Below are 16523 nucleotides of genomic sequence, written 5' to 3'. Positions count from 1 at the left end.
TGTTGAAGCATCTGCTCTAGACATGAATGGCTGACAAAAAGGAGCATCAGTGTGGGGGAATGTTGAGAAACTGCAGGATTTTGCCTAAAGTAACTTCTTGATGTTTACAAGGAGAAGGACCCAGTCCTGCACCAGAGGAAGAATAACCCCATGCATTAGGGCAAACTGGGACCCTGCTGAGTGAGCAGTGGCGAGGTGGAGTAGGGCTTGGGCACCACGAGGGATGCCATACGCGCAGTGGTGCCTGCTCACCAGGAACCAGACCAGCTTCCTACAGAGCTGCCTTACGAGGAGCATGGCCACCAAGAAGATCTGAGTTACCAGACTCAGCTCAGATCCCCTGAGACACCACACAAACAGTGAAAACAACTAGCCAGTAAAGAGGTGCAGGTCTGGGAGTCACTAGGACATCCTCATGTGGAGAGGAGCAATGAGAATGGCAAGACTCAAAGTCCCAACAGGATTGAGGTCTTTGTGTCCATGGCTATGGCTGTTGTCACTGTCACTGAGGCCTATGAGGAGACAGCTTATTCTTAATGCACCAGGGCCTCATTGCCTCCTCACCCCCACCATGAAGCAGGCAGGGGTCGTACCATTCTCCTGCACTTGGCCATGCACATCCCCATCTCCTACTGCTCCACAAAGAGCCATGAGCAACCTGTAAATGGAAAGATCTCCTTTCCTTGAGTTGGGACTCAAGACCAGGCCCTTGTGCTTGGTGACACACATCCAGTTTTCCTACACATCAGTGTCACCTTCACATTGCCTTTGTCTCCTTGTCCTCACTGCCTCCAGGGTTCTGCTCTAATGAGCTCCAAGGGAGGCTGTGTCAGTGCTGGCCCTCAGGGGGACACTGCAGGAAACTTGCCTCTGACTTGCACTTCTGGAGAGATGTCTTCAATTGTCTCTGAGTGCCTGAGGTTCGTGGGCTCATCAGCAAAGCCCCCAGAGGGGTGATTGCAGTGCCTTGGGCTGGTGCTGTGCTGCTGAGCTGGGCCAGGCTCGTGGGACAAAGAAAACACATTTCAGAAAGTGCCATGAAGCAGAGAGACAGCTGTGCCCAGGAGCAGCTCCTCTGCACAACGCAGCAGGGCTGGGGGCTCTGACTGCATCTGGCATGGGGAGAGCAGAGAAGGAGAGAGGGCTTGGAGGCAGTTGGCAGTGGGAGGATGCTGAGAGCTGCCTGCAGGAGAAACCTGCACAGCCCTTGACAAGGTAAGGGTCTGGCTGCAGGACCGTGCAGCTGCAGGTCCTGGAAGGGTCTCGTGCTGGGTCTTGTTTCTGGGAGGGCAGTGGGCAATGCAGTAGGCTTTGAGAGTCCTGCTGGGTTGCAGTGTGAGATGAGGAATTCTGGCAGAAACCCCTGGAGTGTCATAACCCAGCTATCCCTAGTCAGCCAAGAGTGTGATGGCCAAGCCTCTATCAGACACTGCAGGAGATGCAGATTGGATATTAAGACACCCCAGATTGCGAATATCCAGCTCTGTCTGTGGGGCATCCTCCTGGGCTGCGTGCTGCTCTCCAGAAGGATGCAGGGCAGCTGGAGTGAAGCCTCTGCACCTCTGTCTAGGAGGGAAGGGCTGAGAACTTGCCCACAACCCACAGACAAAGTGAGGCTTCTGTCCAGCTGCACTGGGACTGGGACTTCTCTGCTCTCAGCTGTCTTCAGTTTCTTCTCAGGGAAACACTTGTGTGGGATGTTCCGGAATGACACAAAGGGGTGACACAGGGCATCTGAGAACGGGAGTGTTCAGCAGTGGCATCTGAAGCTCTGTTCTGCATTGAGATGCATTGCTTGAAACAGCACTGCAAATTCCATTGACCTGATCGGTGAACTGAACTAGAGTTTCCCCTATGTTCCTGCTTCCCCCTGCTGCACAACAGGAAGGAGTCCTCTGCAGCCCACAGAAGCCCTTGCTCCCAGTGCCACTCTCAGCCAGCACCAGCTGCAGCTCAAGCAAGGGAGATGCAGAAAGGTTCAGCTGCATAGACAGGGGTTGGGCTGGGTGGCGATACAAAATATGCAATATGTTTTCCTCAGAGAAACCTCTTCTTACTTTGTTCTGTCTTCTCTCTTCAACAGACAAATGTGTCCAGAGTCAGCAAATGCCCAACGTCAGCTCTGTGAGTGAGTTCCTCCTGCTGGCATTCGCAGACACACGCGAGCTGCAGCTCCTGCACTTCGCGCTCTTCCTGGGCATCTACCTGGCTGCCCTCCTGGGCAACGGCCTCATCCTCAGTGCCGTAGCCTGCCACCACCGCCTCCACACCCCCATGTACTTCTTCCTCCTCAACCTCACCATCCTCGATCTGGGCTGCATCTCCACCACTCTGCCCAAAGCCATGGCCAATGCCCTCTGGGACACAAGGGCCATATCCTATCAAGGATGTGCTGCCCAACTGTTTTTCGTTGCTTTCTTGTTTGTAGCAGAGTATTCCCTTCTCACCATCATGGCCTACGGTCGCTACGTTGCCATCTGCAAGCCCCTGCACTACGGGAGCCTCGTGGGCAGCAGAGCTTGTGCCCAGATGGCAGCAGCTGCCTGGGGCAGTGGCTTTCTCAATGCTGTCCTGCACACGGCCACTACATTTTCATTGCCTCTCTGCCACGGCAATGTTCTTCTGTGAAATCCCCCACATCCTCAAGCTCTCCTGCTCAGATGCCTACCTCAGGGAAGTTGGGGCACTTGTGTTTAGTGTTTCTTTAGGCTGTGGTTGTTTTGCTTTCATTGTGTTCTCCTATGTGCAGATCTTCAGGGCAGTGCTGAGGATACCCTCTGAGCAGGGCCGGCACAAAGCCTTTTCCACGTGCCTCCCTCACCTGGTCGTGGTCGCCCTAATGGTCAGCACTGGCATGTTTGCCTACCTGAAGCCCCCCTCCATCTCTTCCCCATCTCTGGACCTGGTGTTGGCATTTCTGTACTCAGTGGTACCTCCAGCACTGAACCCCCTCATCTACAGCATGAGGAATAAGGAGCTCAAGGAGGCACTGAGGATGTTATTGCAATATTCAGTATTTCAACGAGGAACTGATCTTCTGCATGTGACTCCCTGAAGTATACCTGGACAAAGCAGAAACACCTTTGTTCACATATTTCAACAACTGTTCATTCTTTTCAATATTATTTCCATATGCTAAATATTTCTTTATACTTTTATTTTATAAATTTAATATATTTTTCTTCTTCTGTGTCCTTTTACCTTTTCTTCTAAGCCAAAGACTTCATGTAGAGGTGCTGCTAAGCTCTTTGTAACTAACTAAATAAAGGAACCAGCAGGTAGGCAGTTTCTGTGGATCTCATTTCTCATCCACTCTTCTCAGGTACAGCAGTGGTTGTGGGATGAAGATCCCTGCTGCAACGTGCTGGAAAACCCTGGTGTTGTTTGGGGCTGCCCTTTTCTGCCCTGGCAGGCACTCCTTGCCTGCAGCCTTTGAGTCAGGGTTGCCACTTTCTTTGACCCACGAACACTGACAGCAGCAGGACATGGGCGTTTTGGTGCTGGTCTCACTTCTCTTCCACACTGCTGTCTTGTAGCACCACTGAATGAGAACTGGCCTTCCAGCTAACACCCCTAGGAGTACGGCTTTCAAAAGTGAGGTGGAAGAAGCACTGAGGAAGCAGCCTGATCTGATGTGAAAGTTCTCCCTGCTCAGAGCAGATCTTGGCACTGGAAACCTCCAGAGCTCCCTTCTGACTCTAATCCTGAAGGAAAGAAGGGCAGGACAGGGAGATAGGGGGAGGAAATACTGTGGTGGGTTGAGGTATTGCTGACATATGTAGTCCTTGCTCCACATTGTCCTCAGGGTTACATCATGAATGAGTTCATCCCCAAAAGATCCTCTGCACCATGAGCACCCGGTGTCCAGCTGGTTTGGAAATACTGCAGAGACGTTCTTCTGATGCTTGTGTAACCAGATTGGTGATGGCAGGAAAAGACTGTTCCTTCACCAGTGATCAACTTTCTTCTTCATGTTAGGCCACAAATGAACATCCCTCACAATTCTTAGAGTGTTTGCTTTATCTCAGCGATGAACTGCATTAGGTCTCCTTGATTAGTCTGAGGCACAATGCAATACTTTTTCCCTTCTGCCACTCCAGCACAAAACCTCTGAATATTTTTTCCACATTGACCTGATGGGGCATTTCACATTTTTTACTTTCATATCCCTGATGGAAGGGGATGATTCCCAAACTAGGATACGCAGATGGGTTCTGCTTCAGCCATTTGAGGTGTCCTGTTCTTGAGTATTTCAGCCTGAGTTTTGCCACAACTCCTGCACTGTAATGCATCCCTTGTCTGGCATCACCCTGTCCCCTGTACTGTGGGATGACTGTGATGTGGTGGGACGTGTTTCCAGTGGTTCGTCTACCAGACACCGTAAAGAATACTATAAGCAGGACTAGAGGGGTTCTGCTTCCAGCCATGGGGAGGCGGGGAAGAAAGGAACAATCACGTTTACTGGACTGGGTATATTTAATGGCCTGGTACATCACACCCACAAATGTATCAGGCTCTACTGACACATCAGTACTCACCGGTGCACAGAGTACCCTAATGCCATCAAGCTAGAAAGAGGTAGAACCCACCTGTATTTCTGGAGTGACAGGGGGAACCCAATACATAACTGTACTGGAGGCTGAGGTGAGTCTAACTGGGAAGGAATGGCAAAAGCACCCCATTGGGACTGGCCCGGAGGCTATGTGCATCCTTGGTATAGACTGCTTCAGGAGAGGGAATTCAGAGTTCCAAGAGGGCACCACCGGTGGGGCTTTGGCAGAGCTGCCTTGGAGACAAAGGACATGAAACAGTTGTCTACCTTGCTTGGCCTTCCACAGAACCCTTCTGTTGGGGGTTTGCTGAGGGTTGAAGAACAGCAGGTGCCAATGGCTACCGTGGTGGCGCACCTGAGGCAGCGTCATGCTAACCGAGAGTCCCTGATTGCCATCCATGAGCTGGGTCATCAACTGGAGAGCCAAGGTATAGATGCAGAGCTTGGGAGTGTGGCTTAGTGATGGACTTGTCAGCACTAAGGTAAAGTTGCCTGACCTGGGTTACACTTCCCAGAGTAGTGTCAGGCATAACAGAATTCTTTTCGCCTTCTGCATCTACAGCACAGAAAGTATGACTTTGCCCTACTCTATTGACTGGCAGGTATTTTCACATTACTCAATTTAGGTTTCCGTGTCTGGAAGGGGACAATTTCCCAAAAGAGGCCAATCTCATGGGTACAGCTACAGCCAACGAAGATATATTTTCTTTAGTTTGCATCTTGAGTTTTCCACAGAAGACCCAAGAGAGAGCATAGATGTCCAGTTGTCTGCAAAGATTCTAGCAGAATTTCTCAGGTTCCAATGGTCATTTCAATTTTTTGTTATTTTATTTTATTTTATTTTATTTTATTTTATTTTATTTTATTTATTTTATTTTATTTTATTATTTTATTTTATTTCATTTTTTTCCCTAGGAATTCCTGACTTCTCTTAGAAAGGGTTTCATGTGCTGGGCTGGGCTGCAGTTACAGGGACAAAGACTACTGCTGGCAGCAGATGTGTCAGACCTCCTGACTCTACTTTTCCTCCCAATGAAGGTTTCCAAAGAAGACACCATAGAAAAATAGCAGAAGAAGAAAGATGCGCAAAACTGAAATGTAGCAAAATTCAGGATTTATAAACAGAAAATATTTTCATTAGTTGCTTTTTGAAATCTTCTTCCTTAAGTACATCATGCAAGCTCTGCAATTAGCTGCACAAGCCGTGAAGACTTTCTAAAACTATGGAAGAGATGTCAGGAGTTTCTGCATTTTAATGAGGTCCATGGAGTATTTTGGCACTGATGCTATGGAGCTCAGGTACTATAGAAGAGAGTGATGTAACCGCTTGAGCAAGTAAAGTCAGGAGGAAAAGTTGAAGCGACTTGGAGTATGAATGGGCCCAACTGAGGGCTGTTACTAAGAAAGCCTCCTCAGGGATGTGTTAGGGTAGATAATTAGAGACCATGATTGCAGACTGGCAAAGTCCTGTGCTGAGAAAACTCTTGGTTGATTTTAGTGAAGCAGAAGAGCCAAGGCCTGACCCCAGCCACTGGGAGAGGAGATCCTGCATCCCCATGTCTGCCTCAAGGCTCTTCCTGGGATCTGTGGGATGGAGTGGGCAGTGGGATGCCATGAGAAGAACAGTGGTATGACACCTCTGAGCTGCTGCTCAGAGTTGAAAGAAATCAATGAAGCCTCATCAGAATTAATATAACATATCTCCCAACAAACTCTAGCCAAGGGGACAAAAACCTCAGGGCTCTTGGGGCCTTCCCTTTTTACCAGCACCCTCTGCCTTCTCCTCTGCAGGCTTTCCTATGCTGTCCCACACTTTGCCCTATTTCCTTCAAGTCTACAGACACCCATCTCTGTCCACAACCTTGCTCTCATCCTTTGTTTCACCCATGTCTCGCCAACTCTCACCAGGTACTCCTTGAAAGACAAAGCCCAGGTCTGATCAGACACAAGCCACCTCAGCAGCAGCTTCCAAGCCAGGGGCCTGCTGCTGGCCTTGCAGCTTCTTGTGGAGACACAGCCAAGCCTTGTGCCTCCTGCTGCCCACTCATGGACTCAAGCAGAAGGGACAGGACAACCCATGTTGGGGCCTTCTTTCTGTCTGGGTCCCTCTGGCTCTGGAGGCAGAGGGGATCCCCCAGTCAGCATGCCAAGCAGGTGCCTTCTGCTGGCCATGCAGGGCCACTGCCACATGTCAGCCCAAAAGTGCAGCTCCCAGGAAGAAGTCAAGGCTGACCTGCCACCTCCAGACAGAAATGACCTCACAGTCCCTTTCTGTGACACGTTCCTGCTGCTGCCCTATCAAGTGCAGAGACAGAAGTGACCTCACAGTCCCTGCCACAGTCACATTCCTCGTGCTGGGGCAGGAAATGCTGAGGCAGAGCTGAGCTCTTCAGAGCACTCCCATCCATCTCCTCTTTGTGGCCCACAAGCCGATCAGACCCATGACCCCTCACATCCATCTTTGCATGCCATGTGACTGCAGAGTAACCTCACAGTTCTTGGCCTGCACTAAGGGCCACACCCAGTATGGTACCTAAAGGTAAGGGTTAGGAGAGGGGTTAAAGGTGAGGAAGTCAATGCACAGGAACAGGGGAATCAGCTGTTAGGTGCTCATGCATCAGGGGACTAGGGCTCACCTTTCTGGGTTTGAATTTAAAGAAAGATTTTTTGGGAGGGACTGGTGTTCTGCTTTGCGTATCAGGTCTGTGGTTATAGTGCGGACAAGCTTAGTGATTTAGGGTTTTTTAGTTTTTCCAATAATTCTAGGCCTAAATAGAGCATTTAAATCTAGCATTAAGGGTAGGGATCAAGGTAAGCAAGAGAGTAAGGGTAAGGGAAAGAGGCGATGGACTGAGTTTTGGCTTCAGTGCACACTTAGATGTCAGGCATAGGAGTAGTTGATTCCTGTTTGGGTGTGGAGTAACATTTAAATGTAGGAATTAAGTTTGCTCTTTGAAGCTGGGGAATAGCCTCATATAAGTGTTTTAAGTCACAGTTACAGCAGCTTCCGCATAGCCTGAACCCTCTTACCTTTTACAAAATCTTTAGTTTCTGCTGGATAATCTCTATTCCCTCCTCCAAATCTCACATTTCTCCTGACCAGGGCTTCTCCTGACCTCACTATATCAGTCATAATCTTAGGAGCATCTTTCTAGTGGCTTTCATGATCTCAGAGTATCCATCACACCTCTGTTGGCTATTCTATTCCTGAGAAAAGTGGCACTTAATACATTATGGAAATAATGTATTCTTCCCATGCAGTAGTGGCACCTCACCGCAGCAGGTTGGTGCATCTCCAGGCTCAGGGGTGTTTCCTGAGGGCCTGCCCCATGTGGGGAGTGGTGGGGAGGAAGAGAGCAAGGTCATCTCCTGGGGCATGGCTGAGCACAGCCCAGCCATCCCGCACCGTGGGCAGGCCCCTGCTCCCAGGCTGAGGCACACATGCAAGGTGGACACTTCTCCATCAGACCAGATTCACTCAGGACCCTTCAACCCTGTCCCAGTCCCAAGATTTGGCTACTTCTCCACCCACAGACATACCCTGCTTTCCATTTGGGGACTCAGGCAGGACTTTAAGGATCTGCTAAAGCCATGGATTTCCTTGTTTTTCACAGCCTTCTCACAAGTCTTTCTCCTGGCCCTCCTCACTGCCCAGCACTGTCTCTCAGGTGGCACTCAGTGACACTTCAGAAGGGCCTTTGGGCTTCCTCAATTGTCCTGGTGCTTATTAACACCTTCTTGGCTCCTTCCCGAGCTTAGAGGGAGTCTTCTTGTCCATCAGGGGCCCTGTACTGGCTGTTGGTGAGATGGAGTTACTCTCTGCAGAGCAGCCCCTTGTGGTACAGTGTTTTGGTTGTGTGACCAGTGATGGTCACCCACAGTTGTGGTTGCTGTTTTTGAGCATTTCTTGCACAGCATCAGGGCCTTCTGTGGCTCACAATTTCTGAGTTTTACTTGGTTTTTCTATTCTGTTCCCAGTTCCTCTAGAAGAAGAGAAAGCAGGTGGCCGATAGGTGTTAATCTGCTGGATGCATGAAGCAAGAAGGTGCCCATGGTGCCAGGAGATGGAGGTCCGTGAAGCTGCAGCAGCCCTGCTCTCTTGCCTGGCAGATCCCCAGCACACAGTCCCTGTGCCCCGCAGGGCCAGCCCCGCTCCCCAGGCCAGCACAAGAGGCCTGGCCCAGCCACAGAGCAGCCTGCCCCGAGCAGGGGCCTGCACAAAGAGCTTTCCCTTTGCCCTTTCCCCATCAGTGCAGGCCCAGCAATGCTGCCCTGCTCTTCCCCAGGGCCATCCCTGCTCCCAGAGAGCCTTGCCCAGGGCAGTGTGTCTGTGCTGGCCAGGTCAGCCATTGCTGCTTCCTGCCCTGTGCTCCCTGCAGGGCCCCAAGCTGGCGGTGGTGCTGTGAGAGCCAGGGGCTGTGGTGCCCTGGGACCCCCGGGGGTCTCCCCTTTGCCTGTGCTGCTCAGGCTGGGCAGGAGACCTATGTCCATGGGGATCTCTGCTGCTGAGCCCCTTTCCATCTGCCCTTATGGCTCAGCAGCACAGGGCAGTGCTGTGCAGGGCCATGGGGTGTCTCTAAGGGCACAAAGGACAGGTTAGTGCTGCACCAGACCTCACCCACAGCACTTCAAAATGCATATCCTCAATTACTCTGCAGTCTTATGGGCCTTTGCCTGCTGGCTCTTCACCACCTCTTGTGGCATTGCACAGCCCTCCTTTAGCCCATCGAATCCTCAGATTCCCCTTTTCCTTTACCAGACCCTTCTTTGCATGGTCACACATTTTATGAGGTTCTAATCATTACCCACTGAGCACCCTGTCCCTGCAGATCCCCTGACATCTCCTGGAAGCTCCAGATTCCTCTACAGGCTGCAATCTGCCATCTACCCCACTGCAGGGGGTGCAGTCCCATGCAGATAAATTTAAGATCAGTTGTCATCGCCTTAGGCAAGTTCTGTCATAATGGAAGCTCTTAGTGCTGCCCTTGGTTCCTCAGGGACCACCCTGGGACTTTCAGCCTCTGTCCTTCACTCCATGACAAACCCCCAGAATAGAGAAGAGCAGGGAGCAACCCCTTGGCTCCATTCCTGATAGCACATTTGGAAGAGGTGTCCAGGCTTCTGGGTTTGCCGTGAGCAGCCCTATTTGTTACTGTGGTGCTAGTAGGGAGGCCAGCTGTGACCCAGGCCTGCACAGTGCCTGCTGCTGCTTGCTACCACAGGGATGCCACTGCAGAGACAACAGGACTGTCACCATGGTGCATGAGATCTAAGGGCTTATCCAAACATAAGAGCACAGGAGAACAATGAGGAAGCCAAAAGAGAGCAGCAGTGACAAGGCCACGTCCTGCTGCTAGCCATGGCCATGGCTCCAGGAAAGCAGCAGCACCGACCCGAAGGCAGCAGAGAGGAAGAGCCCAGCGGGCAGTGAGGGGCAGCCCCAAGGGCCAGCAGGGCTGCTCCTGCATGTGGCAGCTGGGCTCTTGGTTTTGAGATCCTCCTACATGCTGGGGCTGCTCCCCCAGCTCCAGAGGAGATGGGAAGAGGTGGCAGCTCAGAACAATGAATTTCTGATGGCTTTATTATAAGGTTTATCTACACAGGAAGCCATCTTCTACAGAAAAATAATTGACTTGTAGGGGGCTAGGAATAATATTTAATCAAATGTGAAATAATGAGAGAAAATAATAAAACCGACATTTAATAATAGAAGACATCATATTATTTTCTTTCTCAGAAAGGCTGGGATTTCTAATATTAGGCATAGGATTATAGGTGCATTTGGTGAGTCCTGATGGAATCCCTTAGTTCCCGGTTCCTCAAGCTATAGATAAGGGGGTTCGCTACTGGAGGAACCACTGAGTACAGAACTGTGACCACCAGGTCCAGGGATGGGGAGGAGATGGAAGAGGGCTTCAAGTAGGCAAATATGGCAGTGCTGATCATCAGGGAGGTGACAGCCAGGTGAGGGAGGCACGTGGAAAAGGCTTTGTGCCGGCCCTGCTCAGAGGGAATCATCAGCACTGCCCTGAAGATCTGAACATAGGAAACCGCAATGAAAACAAAACAACCAAATGCTAACAAAATGCTAAATAGAATTGCCCAGACCTCTCTGAGATAGGAATCTGAGCAGGAGAGCTTGAGGATGTGGGGGATTTCACAGAAGAACTGGTCCACAGCATTGCCTTGGCAGAGGGGAAGGGAAAATGTGTTGGCCGTGTGCAGGACAGCATTGAGAAAGCCACTGCCCCAGGCAGCTGCTGCCATCTGGGCACAAGCTCTGCTGCCCACGAGGCTCCCGTAGTGCAGGGGCTTGCAGATGGCAACGTAGAGGTCGTAAGCCATGACAGTGAGAAGGGAAAACTCTGCATGAAAAAAGAAGACTAAAAAAAGTACTTGAGCAGCACATCCTTGATAGGAGATGGCCCTTGTGTCCCAGAGGGCATTGGCCATGGCTTTGGGCAGAGTGGTGGAGATGCAGCCCACATCGAGGAGGGCGAGGTTGAGGAGGAAGAAGTACATGGGGGTGTGGAGGCGGTGGTGGCAGGCTACGGCGCTGAGGATGAGGCCGTTGCCCAGGAGGGCAGCCAGGTAGATGCCCAGGAAGAGCGCGAAGTGCAGGAGCTGCAGCTCGCGTGTGTCTGCGAATGCCAGCAGGAGGAACTCAGTGATGGTGCTTCTGTTGGACATCTGCTTTTTTCAGGATGTGATCCTGAAAAAAGAAGAGGATGAGAGTAATAAAGTACAAGAAATGTATCAGAGGGAAACGAATGCTCTTTCTCATTTAAAATCATCACCTATATTGTGACATTTAGCAGATCCCTTTCATGCATCCTGATTCATTCTGCCTGACGGTGTCTGTTGGAACAGGGGGCTCTACTGTGGGCAGTGCAGGAGTCAGCCCTGTCCTACAGCAAGAGGTGAAGAGGAACATGGGGAAATGTTGGTTTCACTTCCTTCTTGATCACAAAATGCTTTGCCCCAGTATCGCTCCCAGTTCACCAAACTGCAGAGCAGAGCTGTGGAGCCTTATTTATTGATTGATTGATAGATTGATTGATTTATTTGATTTTTTTGTTTCCTCTGTCCCACCACTCCTGAGGAGTGTTTCCAAGTCACAAACCCTGGCTATTTGTGCTGAACTCAAAAGGAATCCTTGCAGATCATTATCAGAGAAAAAGGGACTGTCACTTTAGTGCACAGTCTTCTTCAGGCCAGTCTGTCCACCAAGTGTGGTTTCAGCTGCCCTGTGAGAGCTGCAGGAAAGTTCTATTCACATGTTTGATTGAAAAGAACAAAGACCCTGCTGAGAGCAGAGGAATCCAGGCTCAAAGTGCCCATCTGCACACCCCTCACCCTGTCCCTCGACCCAAGCACACCGAGGGCTCACCCCACAGGCATGTGAAACCCCCATCCCCAGCCAGCCTGGGAACAAGACCAGCAGCAGCACGGCCAGCTGGAGAAGCCAGGAGGAATGCCAGAGTGCTGCTGCCAGGGGAGGCAAGGCCAGGGAGGGACAGACGGACACTCAGCAGACCCTCCTGTGCTGCAGCTCTGCCTGCAGAGGACGCAGCTCCTGCTGGGGACACCGGGGGCTTGAGGGCAGAGGCAGTGCTGGTGGGAGAGGAGAGCAGGGGGTGTCCCAGGGAAGGCGCCTGCCCTGCAGGGGATGGCAGGGAGGTGCCTGAGCCCTCCCTCACACAGCATTTCTGTCAGTAGCTCCCTCTCACTGCCTGCCCATGTCCCTGCTTGTATCTATGTCCCTGCTGGGAGCTGGTTCTGTGTCCCCACATCCCCTCCCTGTCCATGCTCACAGACCCCATCCCACAAGCTGTGTGCTTCCTAAGTACAGGACATCAAAGGGGTTGCAGCTCCTGAAGACCTGACAAGCCCTGAGGAGACAACAAACATTGATGTTTCAGTCTTTAGGCTGAGGTGCCTGAAGGGATTTGATCACGTTAATTGCTGCCATATTGATCTCTCCCTGCAATACTCTTGGAGTCTCAGTCTCCTGTACAATCCAGACAATTCATTGTCATGAACCCTGCCTTCCTTCCACACCAAGAATCTGAAAGCACAGAATCCAAGCAAGTCTTCCATTTCAGATAAACCAAGACTCGGTCTTCCTGTTAAAATGCCCCCTCAGGAATACCATTCTCTAAAACATCTTCTATGCCACATTACATGTAGAACAAGACCCACCCTGACAGATGCTATCAGCCATCAGATGTGCCAGCTGTAGAAGACCCTTCTGGCAACCCCACCTGCATGACCCTGCTGCCAGAGCCTCACAGTGTCAAGAGCCTGCAGATGTGTCCTGCCACACGCTGCCCTCTGTTGTTGCGCTCCTCAGTGCCTCCAAGCCCTCTCTCCTTCTCTCCTCTCTGTGTGCCTCTCTCCTCTCTGTCTCCCCTCTCTGTGCTGTGGTCAGAGCCCCCAGCCCTGCTGTGCTGTGCAGAGGAGCTGCTGCTGGCCACAGCTGTCTCTCTGCACCAGGGCCCTCTTGCCACGAGCTCTCTCTGTCCCACGAGCCCAGCCCAGCTCAGCAGCACAGCACCAGCCCAAGGCACTGCAATCACCCCTCTGGGGGCTTTGCTGATGAGCCCACACCTCAGGCACTCAGAGACAATTGAAGACATCTCTCCAGAAGTCCAAGTCAGAGGCAAGTTTCCTGCAGTGTCCCCCTGAGGGCCAGCACTGACACAGCCTCCCGTGGAGCTCGTTGGAGCAGAACCCTGGAGGCAGTGAGGACAAGGAGACAAAGGCAGTGTGAAGGTGACACTGATGTGTAGGAAAAGTGGATGTGTGTCACCAAGCACAAGGGCCAGGCCTTGACCCTCGGCACTTGGGAAGTGAGATCCTTTCCCTTGACAGGTTGCTCAGGTCTAATGTGGGTCAGTAGGAGATGGGGATGTGCATGGCCAAGTGCAGGAGAATAGTTCGACCCCTGCCTGCTTCATGGGTGGGGGCGAGGAGGCAATGAGGCCCTGGTGTTTTAATGATCAGCTGTCTCCTCCTAGGCCTCAGTGGCAGAGACAGCAGCCATAGCCATGGACACAAAGACTTTGGTCCTGTTGGGACTTTCAGCCTTTCCAGTGTCCTTGCTCTTCGCTGAACCAGTTTGAGCAAGCACCACTGCTCATACAGCATCCCTCATGGAGGGTGTTCACAAGTCTATGGAGCTGGATGGGATATAGCTGAGGGTACTGAGGGAGCTGGCAGAAGTGCTCACCAAGCTGCCTTCCATCATTTGTCAGCAGTCCTGGCTATCAGAGGTGTTCCCATTCAGCTGGTTACTAGCAAATGTGATGCTTACCTACAAAGTGGCTGGAAGGAGGATCATGGAACTACAAGCCTGTCAGTCTGAACTCGGTCCTGGGGAAGCTCTTGGAGCAGATTATCTTGAATTCCATCACACAACGCTTCCAGAACAACCAGGTGATCAGGCCCAGTCAGCATGGGTTTGTCAAAGGCAGGTCCCGCTTGGCAAATCAGATCTCAAGGTGTAACAAGGTGATGCTCGCAGTGGATGAGGGAAAGGCTGTGGATGTGCTCTACCTAGGCCGCAGTAAGGCTTTTCCATCTTTTCCCACAACATTCTCCAGAGAAACTGGCTGCTCAAGGCTTGGATGGGTGTACGCTTTGTGGGGTTAAAAACTGGCCCAAAGTCATGGTAAATGCAAATAAATGCAGGTGGAGGCCTGTCCTTAGTGTCCCCCAGGGCCCAGTACTGCAGCCAGTTCTCTTCAATATCTCCATCAATGATGTGGATGTGGGGATCGAGTGCACCCTCAGTAAGTTTGCAGTTGACACCAAGTTTGGAGTGAATGTTGATCTGTTAGGGGGTCTTGTGAGGCCACAACTCGAGTACTGTGCTCAGCTCTGGGGCCCCAATAAGGATGTGTGTCTGTTAGAAGGAGTCCAGAGGAGGACCATGAGGACGATCAATGGGCTGCAGCACTTTTCCTAGGAACATGCTGAGGAAGATGGGTTTGTTCGGCCTGGACAAGAGAAGGCTCTGGGGAGACCTTAAAGAACCCTTCCAGTACCAATAGGGGGCCTACAGCTGGGGAGGGACTCTTCATCAGTGTCATGATAGGATGAGTGGTAATGGTTTTAAACTGAAAGAGGGTAGATTTAGATTAGCTATTAGAAAGAAGTTCTTGACTTAGAGGGTGGTAAGGCAGCGGAACAGGCTGCCCAGGGAAGCTGTGGATGCCCTATCCCTGGAAGTATTCAAGGCTAGGTTGGATGGGACTTTGAGCAACCTGGTCTAGTGGACGCCGACTCGATGGTGGGGCAGAGTGAGAAGCAGAGAAGGCCTTGATGCTGTGCAAACACTGCACAGGAACAGCGACTACAGCCGTGGGTGACCAACACTGCTCTGGTCACATATCAAAAACACAGTACCGCAGGCGCTGCACTGCAGAAGAACTCTGTCCCAGCCAGAGACAGTGTCCCCACAATGGACAAGAAGCTCTGGAAGGAGCCAGGAAGGTGCTAATAAGCACCAGGATAATTGAGGAAGCCCAAAGGCCCTTCTGAAGCGTCACCGAGTGCCACCCGAGAGACAGTGCTGGACAGTGGGGAGGGCTAGGAGAAACAATTGTGTGAAGGTTGTGAGAAACATAGAAATGTCACTGCCATTGCCCCATGGCTCCAAAAACTCACTCACTGGCCTCCTCTGTCAGGGCATTGTGAGCCCAGTAGACAGCAATGAATGGAGCCCGCAGAGTGTGAGCCTGTTCTATGTGGACTGAGCAGAGCTCAAGTGCTCAATCTGGTGTGAGCAGGCAGAGGAGAGCTCTGCAACCCCAGGGCACGCAGCAGCCCCAGCAATGGAGCCTGGTGAGTGATTCCTTGCAGCCCTGGGGCAATGGCAGTGACTCCATGAGCTGGGTCTGCCTCCCAGCCTGCCCAGCACAGCCCTGCAGAGTGCCCCATGCCCCAGGAACCCCGGTCCCCTCACCCTACAGAGCAGCACCACCAGCTGAGGCTGGGGCTGGGGCTGGGGCTGGGGCTGGGGCTGGGAGGTGCTTTCCCAAGTGTTTTCCAGGCCAGCTTCATGCACAGAGCTTCTGTATATGAGCGTGATCTTCGCTTAGAGCAAGGATCTGAGAGACCACCAACAGGCACAGGGCAGGAGGTCCCTCCTGCCCAAGTACCTTACAGGACTGGCATGGAACTGGCTCCTCAGAGAGGCTGGGAGCCCATCATCAATGCTGCAAGGATCACAGCCAGATTACTTGTATGTGTGCAGGTCCTGGCCTCATAAGGGGGTGTTTTGTAGGTAAGGTATTATGAAGTCAGTCGTGCTTCAGAAATTTTAGTCCAAACCCCTTTTCCATTATCTTTACGCTCTTGCTCAGCCTGATCCCTGCCCTTAACACTAGCATTAAAATGCTCTAATTAACTCTAGTATTCTTGCAGATCTAAACAAAATGTTAAACCAAAGAGCTTCCACATGCCCTAACCACAGACCTGACATCCCAAGCAGAACAGCAAACCCTCCTACTAAAAATTTGCTTAATCTCTAATCCAGAAAAGTTTGCCGTAGCCCCTAATGCCATAAACGAACAACTAACATCCAAAGCCTGTCTTCCTGTGCATTAACCTCCTCACCTTTAACCTTTTTCCTAACCTTTAAATTTAGGTTCATTTTCCCTAGGGGCAAGGCAGGAACCGTGAGGCTGCTCTGCAGCCACATGGCATTCAAAGATGGATGTGAGGGGTCCTGGATCTGATCAGCTTGTGGGCCACAAGGAGGAGATGGGTAGGAATGCTCTGAGGAGCTCAGCTCTGCCTCAGGATCTCCTGCCCCACCAGGAGGAATGAGACTGTGGCAGGTCCTGGCAGGCTGCGTGGAGGCGATGAATGCCCTGGGCATAGTCGAAGTAACAGACTAGAATAACCAACAGAGTATAGAGTATAGAGCAGTCTAATACCACAGAATAGAGTAGCCAACAGAGGA

General features: G+C 51.5%; 1 protein-coding gene and 1 pseudogene across 2 annotated transcripts; one reads left to right on the top strand and one right to left on the bottom strand.

Moving 5' to 3' along the window:
• The first annotated feature begins 2106 nt into the window (after positions 1-2106).
• On the top strand, positions 2107-3055 carry LOC311428117 (olfactory receptor 14C36-like; annotated as a pseudogene). The gene has a single exon. The product of its transcript is annotated as an olfactory receptor 14C36-like (transcript).
• Positions 3056-10321: 7266 nt separating this feature from the next.
• LOC311428116 (olfactory receptor 14C36-like) lies at positions 10322-11242 on the bottom strand (the record flags this gene model as incomplete). Its single annotated transcript, XM_084539670.1, has 1 exon — positions 10322-11242. The coding sequence occupies one exon, from the start codon at positions 11240-11242 to the stop codon at positions 10322-10324; it is 921 nt and encodes a 306-aa protein (XP_084395796.1).
• Between the last annotated feature and the right edge of the window lie 5281 nt (positions 11243-16523).

The sequence above is a fragment of the Aythya ferina genome (genome assembly GCF_964211825.1).
Source record: "Aythya ferina genome assembly, contig: HAP1_SCAFFOLD_29, whole genome shotgun sequence".
NCBI lineage: Eukaryota > Metazoa > Chordata > Aves > Anseriformes > Anatidae > Aythya > Aythya ferina.
Note: the sequence above shows the minus strand (reverse complement) of the source record. Positions and strands in the feature narration are given on the sequence as shown.